The following is a 20,364-nucleotide window of genomic DNA, read 5'->3' as shown; positions in this document are numbered from 1 at the left end:
ATATATGTGTGTGTGTGTGTGTGTGTGTGTGTGTGTGTGTGTGTGTGTAATACTATTTACATAAATATGTTATACTTTTGTATTTGTTTATTCAGGAAAATGACTTAATGTTACATATCTGTGAGGTGCAAAAGTCTGTTAATTGGAAATCTCCCAGAGAAACGTATACCCATCAGCCACAATATTAAAACCACTGACAGCATTGAAACAATTCAATGTTCTGCTACATCCAGAGCAAGCCTGAAGACAGCAGTGTCAAGGAAAAACTCCTTTTAACGGGAAGAAACCTTGAGCAAACCCAGCTCATATGGAGGGACCCATCTGCCGAAGGCCAGCCGGTTAGAAACAGAGAAGATAGAGAGAAAAGAAGAGCAGGAGAAACAGATAAACACACTTCTGTCATAGATACATACATATCCATAGATGCTTGCATCAGTCCACGTGGTTACCTGACAAAAGCTCAAACCACGAGCATTAGAGCACTAAATACTACAATATGTTGATGGGGATTGTTACACAAAGATGTAGTAACGCTGTACTAGTTAGCAGACAACAGGCTAATCGGTTAGCCTACTGTTCCAGGGTAGCACACACGGCAAACAGAAAACTAAACTAAAACATAAACGACAACACCACTACAGCTAAACAAAATACACACACACTGAAAGAGTCTGTCAGTCAACTAACAGTAGCATGTTTAACATGGCCTCAGGTTTCTTAGCCGCGTGGTTATCTCCACTCTAACCACAGCGACCCCACCACGTTAGCCCCGCTAGCCCCAGTTTTATTATTCTGACATTCTGGCTCTAGGTGTGTGCATTCACTGTTTGTTTGTGTGCACGTTGGTGCAGAGCTCTGTCCACAGTAAAATAGATAACGGCCCACTCGCATCCTCTCACTGGCTGCTGGTCTTCTCATCACAGGATTTGAGCTGGAAGAAGCTCAGCAGCCATCAATGTATCAGCAGTGGACGTACACCAATAAATAATATTTAATGAGAGCAACCACAGCGAGCAAGTGCAGATTCCGAGCGCTGATGGTGGGAAAAAATTATACAGTGGGCAAGGCGCCAAACTTAGCCTGCGGGCTCCAAATTGGGCAGCCATGCACTAAACAAAACAAAGACAGATAACCCTTGTTTTGGTTGTTTTGCCATTTGTCCAGAGCAGAATATCACAGATCTGATTTATTACTCACACCTCATGGCATTTTTTAGTTTTTTATTATTATTATTATTATTATTATTATTATTATACATGTCATTGACTTCAAAAGCTTCAAAAGTCTTCTCCCTCACATTTGTCATAAAACCTAACCTCTTTACATGATTTGTACTTCAGTTTTTATTTTTATTTTTATTTTTTAACTGCGCTTTATATACAGTGCCTCTTAAAAGTATTTCTGCAATTTAAACCTAGATATATTATTCTTTTGTATTTTTTTTATTCAGTACAATGACCCAATGTTGCATATCTGTGAGGTGCAAAAGTAAGTGCACATCTAAGTTTATAAATTCATTTCAAGACCAAATTAAAGTCCATCTGTTCAGAAGTGTTTCCAATCAATATGACTTAGGTGTTGTTGGGACTCAGTGACCTGTTTAGAAAAATAAATAAATCTGGGATTTGTCAGTGTCGTGAAATGATGTGTATGATGGCACGTGTAAAGGAGCTTTCTGGGAAACTCAGGAAAAGACTTCCTGTTGATCATCAGCCTGGAAGAGGTTACAAAAACATCTCTAAAGAATTTGGATTTAACAAATCCACAGTCAGACAGATTATGAACAAATGGAGGAGATTTAAGATGACCTAAAGCAGTCAGTTTCTTTGAGGAAACCCAACAACATCTCAGAACAGAAGTGTTTCTGTACTGAGGGATGGGCTAAAATCCCTCCAAGCTGCTGTAGTTGCTGTTATTACTGTACAAATGGGATCACACCAGATTGAAAACAAGGTTTCATTTACTTTTGCACGTTACACATACACCACCTGACCAAAACAAATATTGAAAATTAAAAAAAAACAACGCATACTCTAATTTATTTATTTATTTATTTATTGATATACTATATTGATCGCCAAGGGGAAATTCTGTTCTGCTGTTTGACCCATCCATGTGTACAGTTGGAGCAGTGGGCTGCAGCCCCTCTGGTGGGTGCGACTGGGGAGCATATTGGGGGGTTAGGTTCTTGCTCAGGGAACCACAGCCACAGTGGGAGGCGAACCTGTGAGATCTTGTGCTTGTGATGGGAGAGTATCACAACTGCAAAGGCCTTCTCCAGCACATCCCAAAGATTCTCAATGGGGTTAAGGGCTGGGTTAAGGTCTCCACAGCTGTTCAGTACCAGTCCCTTGAGTTTCCTTTACATTGTATGTGTGGAAATGCTCTTACTTTAACCTTTAAACATATCCCGGAGTTCTACTGTAGTGTTTCTTTGATTTGGTTTCACCAAATGTTTAAATGATCACTGATCATATTTCCTCCTTGAAGACAATGGTTACCCACTATCCTTCCACTATCCTTCCAGTTTTTAATAATGTGTTGTTCTTAACCCAGTTCCAGTAGTTTCTGCTTCAGTCTATTTGGATGCTTGATGCATGTCAATCGTTTGATCCTTTTCAAAGAAACAAACATCTTTTCTTTCCACATGGTTGTTTCAGAAACGAGAAGCCACTCATTGCATCAGTTTGGGTTAAATAACTTGTTGCCAGCTGAAAGATAATCACCCATGCAGTAATTATCCAATAGGAGACCTGTACCTGTTTTTTTTTTTTTTTTTTTTTTTTGGCCAGGCAGTGTATGGACAAATGATTAATTTTCCTGAGTTAACAAATACACAAGTATAATATTTCTGTTTCATTTGTTTGACTGAGTTTGCTTTGTCTACTTTCAAGACTTGTGTCAGAATCTGCTGATGTTTTGAGTAATTTATATGCAGAAATGTGCTGAGCAGCACTGTATATGGCGTACTGTAAACAATATGCACATGAGATAATCATGCATGCAGAAAACTCACTTTTCAATGTACTGTTAGTTAAGGAGAGGCCACTTCATCTTTGTGATAGCTCCTGTTGCCCTCTAGTGACCAAATTACGCATGCATTTTATTTTTTATTCAAGTATAAAATGGCTTTTTGATATTTTTTTGTTCAGTCTTGTGAATGGCTCACATATTGCTTTGGATTGTTATGATGAAGTGGATATAAGAGTGTGTTTTGTTATCCAGAATCTCTCATTTACTACATGTATGGGTGAAGAATGAATACAATGAAGAGAGTGCTGATCTATGTAATGGTTTAATTTCATCTTTGGAAAAGGCTCCTTGCATATCAAAGTGGTGATAATGTTCTAGATGATACAGCCTGCTCTCAAACTAAATGAATTGTTTTTTGGTGGGATGTGTTTTAGTTGCCAAAAATAAATTCTGTTGCTGACCCCTTGCACAGCAGTTTATTGTTCACCTTCTGTGCTGATAGTCCTCTGTGCTTCTCCAACATGGTTATGTGCTGGGCGCCATCGTCTGTAGGTAATACATTAACTGTGATAAGTAGCTCATGCAATCCATTTTCAAAGAAACTGAACATAGCCAATAATGCCTAAGACTGTGTGTCCCCTTAACACCCGCATTAAACCTACTCTATTGACATTAAGTGTTCATGTAAATCTCACCGATCTAAGCAATGTGTAGCACAAAAAGCTAAATATTAAATATAGACAGTTTTTCTGCACTGGTGATGGGAAAATAACCACCTGGCTCCAGGCTGACCACTGCTTTTAGTGTTTGATCCAACATTCATCAACACCCACAAGGTCAGCTGGGCAGCTGACTGCTTCCCACACCACGTTGCCTTTTCCTACAAAAAGTCATGTGTCAATGGTTAGTTGTGTAGTCACTTAATCAGGCCAGTGCTACATTAGTTATAAAAAGAATTGATAAAATATAACAAAGCTTGCACAACACACACAGTCAATTTTGCGTTATAGTTGAATGCATGTGTAGTTTGGACTGACTGCTGTTTTCACACCATGTTTTCCCATTCACTGTGATCAGTACTGCAGTGTGTGGGTCTGCAGGGGCTGAGAAGTGAGTAACTTTTTCAGGTTAATATGTAATTTTGGTGGAGCCAAGCTTGATAGAGGACTGGCAGGAGGGTAATGTATAGCCCAGGTGTTACCTTTCAGTGCACTTATCTGTCTGGCTATTGCACTGACCCTGGTCTGCAGAGAACCTCCAATATCCAGAAAACTTTCCACGGACGATTACAGGTGTCAGACAACTTCAGGTTTGCATTTATAACTTTCTTGAATTTGTTTCCATTCTCTTGTATTTTCAGCATATCTGACATTATTTTATCACTAAAACGATTTTATTCCTCAGGTAGCACAGCATCAGAGCCTGACTGTCTCTGTCCCCCAGGCTCAGTAACTGGAATCTGTCCCTGCAGAGTGAAAGTGTGCAGGGCCTGGCTGGTTACTGCACCTAGGGGCCAGGCTACTCTCCACAGGCCAGACTGTCTTCAATGCAATTTACACGGACAAATGAAATCAAAAGTTGCTGCCTGTCCTCGTGGTTTGAGTAAAGGATTTGCTTTCTCAGCTTGTTTTTTTCCACCATCTGCTGATCTAGCCGCAGTAATGTTTATTAATAATTCATACAGCAGCTTCATTATAAATCATTAGAACCATTTTTTTGTTGTGGGTTTGGGCCAGTCTGATGTTTGTCTTGTGAATTGTTGTCTCTTAAAAAAGTTTTACATTAGGGTTACATCGTTATTTCAAAAGAGCATATAGAAAAAAAGCCTCAAATGCTGATTAGACATCAGACACAACCTCATGGCACCAGATATTATCTGTCTTGGCACTAAGTTGGGGAAGAGAGTTAGTATCATAGGTGTGGTTACACACTGAGCTCAAGAAGTTGGAGGAAATAATCAGAGGGAATTTTAGCAGCTGGTCAAAAAGTACATGAACAATGTGTTTGATGACGTGAATATCTCTTTACAATGCGCAAGCATGCAGTGTAAAACGTAACAGTATGGGTGGAGTGCTGAGCGCGGTGACTCATTGGAACTTTGACTGCACTCCAAGAAACTAAAGTAACTAAATTTCCTTTCTACACGGTTCAACTGAAACACTTTTGTTGTGTGTCAATTCTTGTTCATATATATATGTGTGTGTGTGTGTGTGTGTGTGTGTGTGTATATGTACGTATGGCGTGAAACACAATTTGTTTTATAGATAAATAAAAATGACAATAATGGGGAAAAAAAACAATATTTCCAGTTGTCAAAGTGTCAAGTCCCTTTACTGTCTTCACTGTCATAAACCTTTTTAACTTCGTGTTCTTGAATAATATGTAACCAAACACGACCTCCTCTACATGTATGTGGAACATTAAAGTAAGAAGATTACATCTAACTCGGGTTTGGATATGGTATTATATGTGGCCTCTGTGTCATGAGACCAACTCACCTTTAACTTGTATGTCACATTTCCAGGATTCCACAGAGCTATTATAAGGCAGCCGGCTGATCTTCCTCCTTACATGCTCAGTACACCACAATTCACAGGAGGCAGGTATCGGGTTTTCATGTTGCAATGATTCGGGTGCTCTTCCCTTTGGAGCTGTTGATTCCGGTGTGAGCACTGCTCACAGCTGGTGAGTTTTCACACTGCTGCAACTGCTGATAAATGTTTGTCCCTTTTTGTCGAGTCTTTAACCAGCTGCTGCAGTTTGAACTCTGCAGGGTAGAGAACGTGTGTAAAAGGGAGGCATCACCAGGCAGTTTAAGTGTGGAAGCACCTTCTGTTATTAAAATGAACTGCTGGATACATGTAATCAGCAAATTTCAACTGCAGGCGTCTTGTGGTATTCAGTTAAAGCCTTCATTGCAGATGCTCATATTTCATCCGCTTTGTAAAATCTAACGTCAGCCTGTGGCGAGGTACCATCCTGGTGGTACCTCTTTAAATAGGCCCGTATGCTTTCCTCTGAGGAATGCGTGCGCTGGATAATGAAAGAGGTTTGCACTTTTCCCACATTGCTGTTCAGTCTAAAAAGGTTACACCCCCAATGGTCCCCCTCCTGAAAACTCTGTCAAAGGTCAGTTTGTGAAGCACAGGTGTCAGAATGCTACGTCCTGGTATTGAACACAACACTCCCAATGCTCCCAAAACTACAGTTATTTATTCTGAATTCTCCTTCATGTAGAAATACTTTGTACACATTTACAATTCTGAAACCAACTAGTGTGATTCAAACATACAAACTACAAACACTCCATAGGATCTATCAGAGCTGACAATTTTACACTGTGTGTTTCAGCTAAAATGGAGGGAGAAGTTCAGGTTTTCAATATTAATAGAGTGTAAAACGATACCATAAATACATTAACAACAAGCTTATCCCCATGAAAAGCTACAAAAATGATAAAAAAAAATTAAATGTGGTGATAAGCCAGTCTTGCTAAATATTCAGCCACTGCACATACAGGTCTGTGCTGAGGACCTGTTTCTCTCTAACAATAGAGATCCAGGTCAACGTGCAGTGGAAACGTCCAGCATCGGCGCATGTCCAGAAAACTCTCTGTGCTTTAGCTTTGCCGCCTCGCCCTCAATACCGGCAGAGCTGAGGGTCCCGTTGGCTGCACGGCAGTAGGGTAGGGGTGGAGTGTGGAAGGGGGCATTCTATTCATACAGCTCTGGCCTAAATTAGGCCTTTACAACCTGCCTAAAAATAACGGGGCGAGCAGGAGAAACTGAGAGATAGGGTCTGTGCTCAGATAGGCTGTGTGCAGAGTGAAGAAAAGTCTCTGTGTGTTTACGTGTGTACTTCCAGCAGCAGCGACTGTCAAAGAATTTAGTACATGGCGTCTTCGTATATGTCCGTCCGCAGGCAGAACAGGATCCCTCCGCCCAACATGAAGATGGTGGCTCCCCAGCCGAGCCCGTAGCCCCAGTTGAACTCGTGATAGGTCTGCAGGACCGTTCCATCGATGAACTTGATCGGGTAGAGGACCAGAGCGCAGGCCTGCAGAACCACTAAAAACAGAGAGTCGATCATGAGACAGTGCATCCTAGAAAACTGAGCATACAGGCAGAGGTCTGCATTTCAACTTTTAACTTACCTATGTGGGGTTGGAAGTGGTAGTGAGACAAATAAGAAATTTGAAGACATTATTTTAGGGTTTAGTAACTTGTGATGGGCTGTGAGTGGGAAAATAATCTGCAGGCTATTACCACCATCAAAAAACCACCACCACACTACTTACTATTTAAGTAGTTGTACTAAGTACTATTTATATAACTACACAACTGAACCCAATCCCCTGCAAAAAAAGGTGCAGGCCATAAGTAAAGAGGCCTAGTGATGTGACCATTCACACTAGTTACATGATATTGATATAAATTATAGGAGACACCCTATTTTTTCATTTTAAAACTTTAATCAGCTACCCAAAGTCAAACTAACACAAACTAACACTTCAAGAGCTTCCAAAAGGTTAATCAAATTACAATTAGGCAAACATCTAGGCATATTACAACTTCAGCCTTTACCTGATTTTTTTATTCCCTTCACTTCAAAAAAGCTACAGAATACTATAAATATATTTTATCTGGTTTTATTCCTCTCTTTCCACATCTTTATTTCTTTTATCCAACTCAACTCAACAATTAAATCATGCTTTTCCAGATTACGCGTTCTTGGTATTTTTTGTTATTCCCCTCACTTAACAAGGCAATGGTTGCGCTCTCATTCAGTGCAAGCTGTGTAGTCAGAAACGTGATGTTAACGGCCTTGGTTGAGGGTGGCTGGTTATGAAAAGAAGCCGAGGGATTAAAGTGAGGAAGGTTTGTTGTTATAGTGTCAGCAGAGAGACACAGTCAATGGAGGCAATCAGCGAACGGTTATAGAAAGTGATTATCCTCCTCAAGTCAGTGTTTCTGCTTTCTTCAGATGATCTAACCACAGCGAGCCACCACATAATTACCATGACCATACCATTATTTCAGATGGGATGAACTTCAGCCCACCATGAGCCTCTGGAGAATAATCAGTAATAGATAATGGGTGAATGTTTACAGATGCCTGTAGATTGAAAACAGAAATATGCCTAATCTTGTTGATCCAATTCTAATCTTCTCCCTTTGACGAGCATGGCTCCTTAGCATAACAGTGTTTATTTTTATCTCACCATTCAAGCAAGCCCTACAAGAGCTTTAACAAGACAAAAGACATGTTAGTATAGCTTAATTTTTCTTCTAGTCTGACATCTCCATAAAAAGACCGAAATGCTTTTCTAGGAAAACAATCTTTGCCTTCCTGTAGTGGAAATCAGTCTTTTGATAGTGACTAACCATGCGTATCTCCTTCATATTGGGTGGAACAATTTCAAATGATCATCGTTATATTTTTAATCTCAGCAACACACAAGGAAAATTACTTTGATGGTCACGTGGCTGTGATTTATTTTTTCTTTAAATCATTCAGGACCATTAAGTCCCAGCCACAAAGGGCGTACTGCAGTTTACTCTCGCAGCAATGACTTTGGTTCCTTCCCGTGCATGCTAGGTGACTCTTGAGGAAAGGATTTTGTGTAACCGGAGCTCCGCCTTTCCTTCCTACAGGACGGAGCAGTGGGTGTGCAGGGGGGGCGATGGTAGCCTGAGACTGTGGCAGTGTTGATGGAGCCCAGACTGAGCTCGTAGTCTGCTGAGGTCATATTTCTGGACAGAAAATAAATACCACACAGTCACGGCCCTGCCAAGGGGCATTTAACAGTCCAAGCCTTCTGCTGCTGCTCTGCAGAGGACTGTGCGCCTGTATGGAGACCTTATGCTCGCAAGGCTCTTAAAGCAATTACACACAGGAAGCGATAACACAGCCATTCCCACGCATTTCAGTAAATGGCTAACAGTCACAGTCAATGCCGTTTGGTCCACCACAGTGGTCCTTTGTGACTTACAAACACAGAACAAAACAGAAATTTATGAAATGTTCTTCAATGGTTCTTTGTTATTTTAAACAGATTTTCTACGTAATATATTATTTTTTTCTTTTACTAACAACAGAAACCTTTGGATGAAGGATGAGTTTTGACTGTTAATGTCTTTCTACACACCAATGGTTTGAAAGAATCTGGAGCTGAGTTGATGCAAAAATTGATGTTACTCCCGTATTCGCCTGCGTGACATTATGCTAAACAGCAAAGCTGTCTCTGTCTTAAGGAAATAAAATGGACCTCCCAGCTCATCTAAAGACCGCAAGAGAAAACATCTTTTTGTTTAACCTGGACAAGTGCTTGAGCTGGGCTTTATGTCATTTGAAGCCAGGCTTCCCTTCTGCTTCATGTCTTCATACCACGAACCATACATCAGACTGGAACATTCAGGAAATCTGGCTAGCAACACATCCCCGCCCCATTTTAGAAGAAAACATATGACACTCATCATAGACGTTAATATAAAACATGAGCACAAAATCAAACTGACAGCAAAAGAAACCTAAAGACATTGTGTTGAGTAGATACTGTACGCCCACTCTGACCACTGTAGAACACACAAGATACATAGAAAAGTTCAGTCAGCCAGCATCAAGGCTGTGAATTTCTATACTGTTGTATACGCACTTCGATTGTGCAAAGCAGATGAGCCACGCAAGTTCACAATCACTGCTCTTACAATACATGCTGGGGCTGTTAGGTTTCTGTGCTTTTGGAATTATGCTATAATATTAAATGAAATAGCTTGTCTTAGCGGCCCTATATAACGTAAGTCTGTAGGGTGAAGCAACAAGTGACTCGTTGGCATATGAGCAACACAACTTCCAATACACCTCAGTTCTTGTCAGCTCTTCTTGCCTTCTCATCAATAATTCCATCCGAGCTTAGTCCACACACAAACGCTAAGCATTGTTTGATGTGGCGGCAGTAGCTCAGGAGGTAGAGCGGTCGTCCAATAACCTTGCCTCCAGCTGTGTGCTCCCTGGTGTATGATTGCGAGTGAGTGATGTTGGTGGTGGTCGGAGGCTGTAGGCGCAAACTGGCAGCCACGTTTTCGTCAGCCTGCTCCAGGGCAGCTGTGACTACTGAGGTAGTTTACCACCACCAGGGTGTGACTGTGTGAGCGGATGAATAATGCATTTAATTGTAAGCACTTTGAGCATCTGGAAAAAGCGCAATATAAAACCAATGCATTATTATTATACATTGTTGGTGCAAGCAGCTACTCAGCACCCAACTTTTTGACGTGAAGTGTTGAATTAAGTCTCACGTATGGCGTGAAGGTCTCCAAATGTAAAACTATTCATTTAAGTGTAGTCCACAGGCACAATGTAATAAAACAGAGAAGTGTATTTGTGGTGCATGACTGGATGGCTGTTTCTTATATAATCAAATTTTATTTTGGGAACTGGCAACTCCAGAGCTGGTCATGAGCTAAGTAGTGGTGAGTGGTTAGTGTTTCATCGTTGCTGTCAAAGAAACATAAGCTTATGAGTCAGTTATTAAAAGGCCTTTATAGTATATGGAACAATGTGTTTTGATCTTCCATTTTAATGACATGTTTCATAGATTGATCGTCCCTCATCAGTGTCAAAATCGGGTTTCACCCTGAGGATGCTCTCACAAAGCGTGCAGGAGTAGCAGTCCAACTATGAGGCAGTGCTGGGCGAGGAGTATCTAGTGGCTTTTTTTCCCCACAGTGACTCCACTTTGTTGGTAAGTCTGCAAATTCTGCGGCTGCTTTTTCTTGGCCTAGGAGCCGGCAGCTTTCCAGACTGCACACCACAGAAAGAATGAGCTCAACCAGCAAGTCTCATGCAGCTGTGGCTTTCCTTCAGCATTCATCTAGTTAATATGAGTGCTGGAACAAAAAAACACGCCTATATGGAAACTGCTGTGGTTGTGGCGAGTGCATATGTTTTACTGTTTGCAAATGTGCACAACAAGGACATATAGGTATTAACACAGAGTAGGAAGGGGCGGATGAAGCCGTGTGGGAAAGGGGACGTACCTGCAGTGAAGAGGAACACGGCCACGGTTCGGTAGTGTTGTCTCTGCGTGCCCCTGCAGAGGGAGATGAGGGCCACCAGAAAGGCCACCAGAGTGGCGACCGCGCCGACGCCCAGCAGCACCAAGGTGGCAATCTGCCAGTCTGTAGGACAGGAGGCACACGCGCAGGTTAGAGAGGAGCATATAGCTCAAGGATAAAAAGCTTGAAGCGCTGTTCAATAGAAGAGCTGTGTTAACAAAGGGAATGAAGCAGGACTGACTCAGGCCTCCTCAAGAGTCCAGCTCCATCTGGAATGCAAGAAACAAGAAGCTCGCACAGTAATTAGACTGAATGTGAAAAATGTGCTTGAATTACATGTTATTACACAAATCTGTGCATTACTGAGATTTACTACAAATTAAAATAGAGACTGGATATTTTTCCCAAATATTCTTCTTGAATGTGATCTGTTTTTTGCTGAACATCGTGAATCTTTTATTATAGTTCTAACGTATGTTATACATTGTATATATATAGAAAGTTTTGGTGCTACGCTAATCATGGCGCCTCAGATATCACGGGTCTGTCTCCTTGGAGGTTTCTACTTGTGACTGCCAGCCTTTCCCATCCTGTTTCAAGCATGGTGGCTTTATATGTCACAGTTGCTGTATGTATTTCAAACTAAATGCAGTTGCTTCTGGTGGAAAAGTAAAACCTCTCACTTCCAGAGGACTTTTCCCTCCAAGACTAGCGAAACCGCACATTTTTATAAACTTTGTTTTCTTTGGGAACCAATGAAAGTGTTTATACAGAGTCTAAAACCAAAAATGTATTCAGCACAAAATGTTTCATTCCTCCATCCATGCCTTCATTGTGTAGTCTGTCTTAGACGTCCCACTTGTCAGTGTCAGAAGAAAGCAGGACCACAAAAGACCGGACCCAGAGGAGAATCCGCATTTGGCGAACTTAACAAGCCGAGCGAACAATTTTCACTGGGTGTGTCTGTCTTGTCCTTTGAACTCCTGATTCATTTGTCTTCAGAATGGCAAAAAAAATATCCCCACTGACATCTGAGCTCAATTTGATCCAGCCCTTGGGAAATATTTCTTTTCTACCATCTTTAGTCCATTATGTGGTTGTATTTTAGGTCTTGACACACATGAAAAGGACGTCTCACATCACAAGTCATAATCATATTTATTACTTTAGTCACCTGTGATTTAATCTGTATTGGACTGCGTGCATTAAACGATGAAAACAATCTTGGGGATAATACTGCACAATCAGTCTGCTCTGCCCTTTAAAGGCGAACTGGACCTTTAACCTTGACGCGCCCCTCCACTGTTGTTTTAATGAGCTCTGCAGACGCTCAAAGCAGAAAAGCCGCCTCCTATTCACCCCAACACATTCCACAATATCAGAGAGCGGTCAGTCACACCAACACTAATAATGAAAATATTGTTTTTGGTAACAAAACATTAGCTACATTAGCTTTATATTCCAGTGGGTATGGTTTCTTTTAGCCTTCTATTATTATTTTAACTGGGTTTAACAGAGGCAAAGCTTCGGCTATGAAGCCAACCTAACTGTAGCAGCAGCACAATGTCCCCAAATCTGGTACATTTAATGCGGATTTGCCTCCCTGGTGGGGAAAGGAGGGGGCTCAGGGGTATAAACACTCCTGTCATGGCCCCGCTGCTTCACAAAAGACAACCTGGTGGGTCCAGGCTTGGTGATGTGGTTGATGAGGGGAAGAGGCTGAATGTGTCTCCTCAAAGCCTTGTGGTTGTTGGAGAGGGTTAACTCTTTGTGCGCCATAGTACAGGCTGCAGACCTGTATTTGTAAAATTAAAATGAGTGCTTTTGTGAATGTGCACAGATACAAAACAGAAACGGTGGGTGGGGCATTCTAAATTGTGCACCACAAATACGAGTACAAATACAAGATACAAGAGTACAAATTTTAACCAGTCTTTATACCCGAATCCGGAGTAAAATATACCAACACAAATGCACAAATCAGATTTTCTCATGATTTTTGTTTTCTCTCCGCTTGGTTTATTTAAGACCATAAACTATTTAGGAACATCTCTACAGAAAACTCAAAGTGTCACTGACTAACTTGAGCAAACAACCAAAGGAATGTATTTACAATTATCTCCTAAACACAGAAAGTGGAAGTGTCCAGTGAATCAAGATCAAGTTTAGAAAAACTAGAAATAAAACCCACCATGTTAACACACTCAACGCTAAAGTTAAGTAACTAAGTTCCTGTCTGACAAATCCGTCCGGCCTGTGCCGAGCATCACCGTGACACCAGCTCACTTCTCTGGTATTCAGAGGAAATTTATCACCAGCCTCAGAAACACTGCATGCCTCAGCCAACAAGCCAACAATAACAGACTCATGGTGTGTGTGTGTGTGTGTGTGTGTGTGTGGAGAGGAGGGGGGTGATGATGGCCAGTGTGGTTTGTACAGTTCAACAAATCCTCTTTGTTTATTTTAAACCTCGGATGTGGAGCATAACAGATCCTGAAAACAAGCAACTGATCACATCCTTATGCAAAAAGGCTTAATCTGTGCTAATCACTACACGTGACTGGAAAATCGGTTTATTTTTTTCCATTAAAAAAACATACTTCACATCGCAGCTTTCTGAACCATGTGGTTCATTCTTCAACACTGTTTCTCTTCAACAAAAACAACATCTCCCACAAAGGACAGGGAAAGAAGACAATGAGGCTCCGAGAAATAAACCAAAAGGTGCGAAAACAAACGCAAGGCAGCGGCTCTTACCAGATGTGAGGGTGGAGAAGCAGCTCCATTGAGCCTCCTCTGTCGGGTGGCGAGTTGCGGACTGGGAGCAGGACTCCCAGAGAGACAGGGAGAAGTGCTCCGCTGTGACCCAGGCGGGACTCAGCAGAGCCACCACGTCCAGACACAGCGCCAGAAAGACGCAGAGCAGAGCGATCAGCTTGAAGGGCCGGAACACGTACACCTCCTCCACGGACATCTTCTCATCACACGCTACACGGCAGCGCTCAGAGCTCAGGCACGGTCTGACCAGCTGGCTGGAGGTCCGTGGGCGTTCTTCCCCTCCACAGCCCCCACGGCTTTGTCCGCGTGCAGCTGCCGGGAAAGTTTAACGGGGGGCATCCGGTTCGATCGGATTTTCAAAATAATGGCTCTTGATCTGTTCTATATATCTTTCAATCCTAACTACATGCACATATACCTATATTTCTTTTATATGTCTGCCGTTTTGTCTGTCTGTGTGAACATATGCATATATTTATTTTTTTATAGGCATACCTACTTTCTTAGTTGAACACTGCCTTCTTATCTTATCTTATCTTATCTTATCTTATCTTATCTTATCTTATCTTATCTTATCTTATCTTATCTTATTTTATCTTATCTTCACTAGAGTGGGGTTGCTGGAGCAAGCATGTCTTTGGAGGTGGGTGTATTATATTATATTATATCTATCTATCTATCTATCTATCTATCTATCTATCTATCTATCTATCTATCTATCTATCTATCTATCTATCTATCTATCTATCTATCTATCTATCTATCTATCTATCTATCTATCTATCTATCTATCTATCTATCTATCTATCTATCTTATTTTCCAGTACTACAGCAGCAGTAAAGCGCGAGTTACGATTCTTTTACTTTGAAGGGTGCACCAAACTCAACTTGTTTTGGACATGGCCTCATGTTTTCACAAGCTCAATCACGGGGGAGTAGTCCGAATCTTGTGTCAAACTCAAAGCTATATTTCCATGGTAAAATAAAATTACTGTGTGTTTGTGTACCCTCAAACTCATGGTGATGCTAATACATCCGAAAATAAGTGCTGTAAACAAAAGTCATTCCGATGTAGGATTAAAAGGTTCGAAAATTCAGTTCATATCATGACCTATTAAATTTGTATTTATATGTGAAACTGTATGTGGACGTTAACTCAAGCCTTTTAAGTGAGTACATTGTGCCCTCAGTGTGGTCTCAAATGTTGTAATACTGCAATGATCCAGCAGATGACAGGCATGTGACATTTTAGCTCTATTAAAACACCAGCTCTTCCACTTCTACCTATTACTTCCATAACGCTGTATTAATGTGCTTATTTCATTACACTTTCTACTCCGGATCAGGACTAGCAGAAACATTTTATGGACACACTGACCACAGAAATCTATTGCTTATTGATAATCAGTGTGACATTTAAAAGCAGAAGAATGGTCTGTTGGATCCTAGGTCTGTTCTATTAATCCGGTTCTGGTTTCTTCAAGCATTAAGTGTGTAGGCTGAGCTTACTGATATTTTTACCTCTTTTGCAAAATAAGTGTTTGATCCTTTCCTAAACATAAGCGTTTAATATCACCCATGAACAGCTGCAGATTCACAACAACACATCTCTTGAGTAGTATATAGCATATATAGTGTAGTATAAAAGTAGAGCAAATTTGACTACAGTGTGGGCGTTTCTCTCTTCAGTCAGTGTGTCAGGTTATGAAGGAAGTTTTTCAATAGAAGATTTGATTCACTATATTAAAAATTGTGTATACTATTTGGAGCTTTTTAAAAATTTTAACATTCAGCTAAAACTTTCTGGTAGAGCCTGGTTACTGATATTATTCATCACAAGTAAAATGCATCAAATGTGTTCACTCAGATGAGAAGCAAGACAATCAATAAAATATTTATGAATATCCCTCAAGTATGTTTAATTGTCATTTCTACAACTGTACTTCAATCCAAGGATTTCCACATTATCATTAAGGTTCCAGAGAAATGGGTGTTCATGGCTTCCACTGATTGTCACAAGACAAAATGCAAAGAGAATCCCAACCTGGTGCATCCATTAGCATGTTTAAAAGGCAAAAAAAAAAAAAAAAAAAAAAAAAAAAAAAACTCCAATGAGCATCTTTACAATCATAAGAAAGAGATAATCATTTACTGCAATCTAATTTATGGTTTTGTCTATCTGATTCTGAGTGTGGTCTGTCCCCCATTTGAGTTTCTAAATTATTTGAGGAGGTTATCGGACTATTTGAGGAGACTCAGAAAACAGGCAAATTTATAGGAAACCAGAATTGTTACTTTAACCAGTTTAGCACAAGTAAATACTCTGAGCATTTTCTCTATAAATAAAGTACAAACAAAACTGATTTGAATACTTTGAATAACACCTCTGCTTTCTTGCCCAGCTTGTTTTAATTCTACCCCTATCATTTGGCGCCTGGATTAGAGGTTTTCAGTGTATCTGACATAATGAGAGTTTCAGACTAATGCCACCCTTCTCAGTCCTAATTGTGCTGCCAACCTGCCAGCAGGGCATCTGACTGTGTGTGTGTGTTTGGGTGGGGTGGGGGGTTAGTCTAGTATTAGGCGTATCCATGGACAGAGCGTTGCTCGTTTCCTTTAAACGCCCCTCCTCACCGACAGAACAGGCAGAGTGCTCTGTCATCGTCCTCCAAAAGCCCCTCATTAGAAAATCTGTCGAGCAGACAAAGCTACTTCAGACGGCACAATAGTGACTCCCCACATGGTGATTTAAATAAGCATAAAGGGAATCCAGGTCATGTATTACTTTCTGGGCTCTTCTCTGCTTAATTGTGACTTGTCCACTGAGCAACTCCGCAAAAGCCCTTTTTAGGTTAAACCTTGCTTTTCATATTCCAGTAATATTATTCAGATTCCTTTATGCCAACATCCACTATCACATGGTTGTTTCATACATGCTATATGTGATATAGATAACATTGTAAATAAGGTAAAGTAACAAGGGTGTAAGGAGAATGAAGCATGAGATTAATGAAGAAAGGACTTCATTGTGTCTCTGAGGAAGAAAAAGATTCTTCACAAACTGCCGGTCACATGATGTCATCCTGTGTTGCTCATCATGGTCTTCCTGGAGTGGCTGCCGCTGATGAGGCTCAGAATAAGCCTCTCAAGGTTTTTCTGGCAGTGAATAAGCTTCTGTGGTAACTGGTGGGCCCTTGTTTAATGATACGGCCATTACTACGGAGGTCTGTCCTCCTCTTCTTTACATTTACTGTAACACCACCACCTCAACATGAAGACTCATGCTGCAGTCAACTGTGAGCAGTCGTGTCTGGTTTATGTTTCATGTTTAAATACTCCCATTTAAGGCAGCTTAACTCAAACACTCTGATTCATTCATTTGTTTGTTCTTTCCCTGTACTGTGGAATTTTATTCTCTACATTACTTCAGTTACTTCTCCAAAGTGTAAAGAGTGTAAAAGGTACAAATATCAGCTTATATTATTTAAAAAACAAGCCTCCTCCAATATATATATATATATATATATATATATGAAGTCTTTAATATATAATCTCTTCAGGCTTGATTTATGTGCTAATATGCTAAAATTTGGTAGGTAGCCGGACATCACTTTCAAATAGGCCTTTCTGTAAAATTAGTACATTTACTCATGAGGGACATGGATGTGTGTGCAATATGAAATTTTGATAATCCACTAAATATCCTTGGTCCACCAAAATGTCCTTGTGGTTAAAAAAAAAAAAAAAAAAAAAAATCCAGGGCCAACCAGAGTAATTAGGATTCAACCACCCTGAACTGTGGACTTCTACTGTTGTTTGTATCAGCTCATTTCATAGTTTAGATTTGTCTTCATTGACAGATTGTCCATTGTTCATTTGGATGAATCCACATGTTTCACTACTGGTTCAATATACAGACTAACTCTTGCATCTTTTGTTGACAGTGCATTTTTTTTGGCTCATCACTTTCCCTCCTTTTCAAACCACAGAAGTCATTACTGTTGACATGTGGCAGCAGATTTATCAATGAACAATACTGTCATCAGAGCACAAGAACTGGCTGAAAGTCACCTTGAACCCTTTACCTGTCTTCCTGTTGTCACGACAGTTCATTGTTTCCTCAGCATTTCTTCCTGCCCTCCCATTCAGACCCAGCGTACAAGTGCATCTCAGAGCAGCTGAGTTTGAAGTGCCTTGCTCAAGGTTATGTTGACAGTTAATGCTAAAGGAGGCGACAGCGTGTCTCCTTCACTTCCTGCACTCAGATTTAGGAGCTTATCAGGGGATTTAAAGCGATGGCTTTCCAGTTTCAAGTTTGTTCTCAAGACTTTTACTCTTGCTACAGTGACAAAATGCTGGAATTAATGTAGGTTACAAAGAGGACAGCGAGAGATTGCAAAGAACTGCTGAGGTGAAGGCTTTCTCTGTGCCATCATCATTGTTACATCATTTCACTATTTAAATTTGTGACAGGTTCATGATGCCTCAAACGACTGTTTCAGTAGTTTCTTTGATATAGAGGGCAACACCAGATGGTGTCACATTGTCAGTGTCAGTACAATGAAAAAAACAAAAAACAAAAAAACATTTAAACTTAATTGGTGTCGCAGTGGCTAAATACAAAACTCACAACAATTAAATATGGCCTGCATTTCTGTTACGATTACTAAATTAGACAATGACAAATTTATGAGAGCTCCCAGTGTTCATGTCCTAAATGGAAAGCCCTCTTTGGCTTCACAATCCCTCTGCAGTCCCACTGTGTTCCTGGATGCCCACCTGTCTCTTAGTGGCTCGACCACTTTGGGCCTGCCTGCCAGCTTGTGGACATCTGTTTACGTCCTCCTCCATCAGTCGCCATGGCTGCAAACCCCCCACTACCGCCACCACTCCCGTCCCCTTGCCGGCCGGCCTTCTCCGCCCGTCTCTCGTGTTTCCCCTAGACACCAGCTGTGAACCACTTATGCTTAGCCTGCACCTCATTCAGCCTCATCATAACGACAGCCAGCACAGAGGCGTTTCAAAAATGGTCACTGTATTTTGCTGTATGTATGTTTTTTTAGACTCAGAGATATGATATCTAGAGTCAGTATGACCAGTGAAACTTGGTATCCTTTTTTAGTTTTCATTCTATTTGTTTACTATACAACTTGTCAAAATGAATGACTCCCAGACTACAAGACACAGGATTGAACTTACTTGTAATATTGAAGACATACATTATGTATTTCACATCTGAGGGCTAGTCTATATTTTATGTTGTTTATTTCAATGCATTCAATCTGAATGATATACATTAGCATCTAGTCATTACTGACAGGAAGCACTAAGATGTTCCACCTGGATGTTTTAACTAAGAGGAAGTTTCTGACTTGTTATCATGGATGATTTTTTTTGACACTAATAACATATAAGGCATGTTGAAGTCATGCTGATTTGCACATCTTCTTCTGACTTTTTTTTTTTTTTTTGTAGAAATATCTATTTAAAATGCCTGAAGCAACATATTGCTTTATTTAGATTATGCCTCATTATAAGATGCCCAAAAGAGGAATTAAGTATGGATGTGTATACTGTACATCTTGAAAATATGTCAGTCTGTTAGGTATCTTTTGATTGGTCAGATGAATTCAATGTGATATACTCACATGCTTAATATGGCATCATTGCACAAGCTGCCAAGAAACATTCAGCAATCTTTCTCTCTCACACATCATCTGAAGTGACTGGGTGTGTCAAAATCATTGTTAGGTTCTTTTGGGAAGTGGATTCAAGTATTATCTGCATAGGGAAATGATGATCTTTCTGGATTATTTGAAAGTGTAATGGACCTACTATTGAACCTTGTGGAACACCAAGAAAAATAAGGCTGAGGAGTTGTTAACTAACACACTGATCAAATGGTTTATAGGAAGGAAATCTGTTTAACCAGTTTATCATATAATTTAAAGCAGAACTGGAGTGTTCTAAATGAGCTTAACATGTGAATGAGGAGTGGTATAGAGTGTCAGAATCTTAAAATAGGCCCAAGATTAAGAGGACGGGGCAGCTTTGTGAGTCAGCAGCTAGTTTATTAGTTACAGTCAATACTGTATTTTCAGCCAGGCAAGGAATTATATGCCCTGATTTGTAAAGTCGCAGAGTACATGTTCACTTTTGGCATGAGGCACTGTGTGACACAGCACCCAGCTGAGAACCCAAAAAACCAAATCTGCTCCTTTTTTATAAGCTCCCTCCTCCTGCAGTCTCACTTTCTTCTGTATCCCCCATGTCAGGCAGCAGCCAGTGGGCAGCGTCCCTTGAGGAGCTCACAGAGGGAGGTGTGGAGCAGCCAGTGATCAGAGTGAATTAGAGTTATGCGTGACATGCAAAGGAGAGGCTCCAGAATGTGACAACAGCTGAGTTTTAAAGCAAAGCTTTTCCGCCTGAGGGGAGAGGAATAGATGACAAAGAGACTGCAGCCTGCTGTGAGAAGAGTCAACTTCTTTTGTTGGCTCTTTAAAAAGAGACTGGTAATACATTGGTCATGTATTTTTTTTTAAGCCAGAGGCTACTC

At 40.6% G+C, this 20,364-nt stretch overlaps 1 protein-coding gene across 1 annotated transcript; it reads right to left on the bottom strand.

Annotated features, from left to right (window-relative positions):
• Window positions 1-6,167: 6,167 nt before the first annotated feature.
• Window positions 6,168-14,131, bottom strand: LOC125021684 (transmembrane protein 47-like). Its single transcript, XM_047607820.1, has 3 exons — window positions 13,788-14,131; window positions 11,013-11,153; window positions 6,168-7,040 (listed from the first exon to the last, which is right to left on the bottom strand). Exons 1-3 carry the CDS (start codon window positions 14,002-14,004, stop codon window positions 6,859-6,861), a joined length of 540 nt encoding a protein of 179 aa, XP_047463776.1. The 5' UTR covers window positions 14,005-14,131; the 3' UTR covers window positions 6,168-6,858.
• Window positions 14,132-20,364: the final 6,233 nt, after the last annotated feature.

This window comes from Mugil cephalus, chromosome 15, assembly GCF_022458985.1.
Source record: "Mugil cephalus isolate CIBA_MC_2020 chromosome 15, CIBA_Mcephalus_1.1, whole genome shotgun sequence".
In the NCBI taxonomy this organism is placed as follows: Eukaryota; Metazoa; Chordata; class Actinopteri; order Mugiliformes; family Mugilidae; genus Mugil; species Mugil cephalus.
The sequence above is the reverse complement of the archived record's forward strand: the minus strand, read 5'-3'. Positions and strand labels throughout refer to the sequence as shown.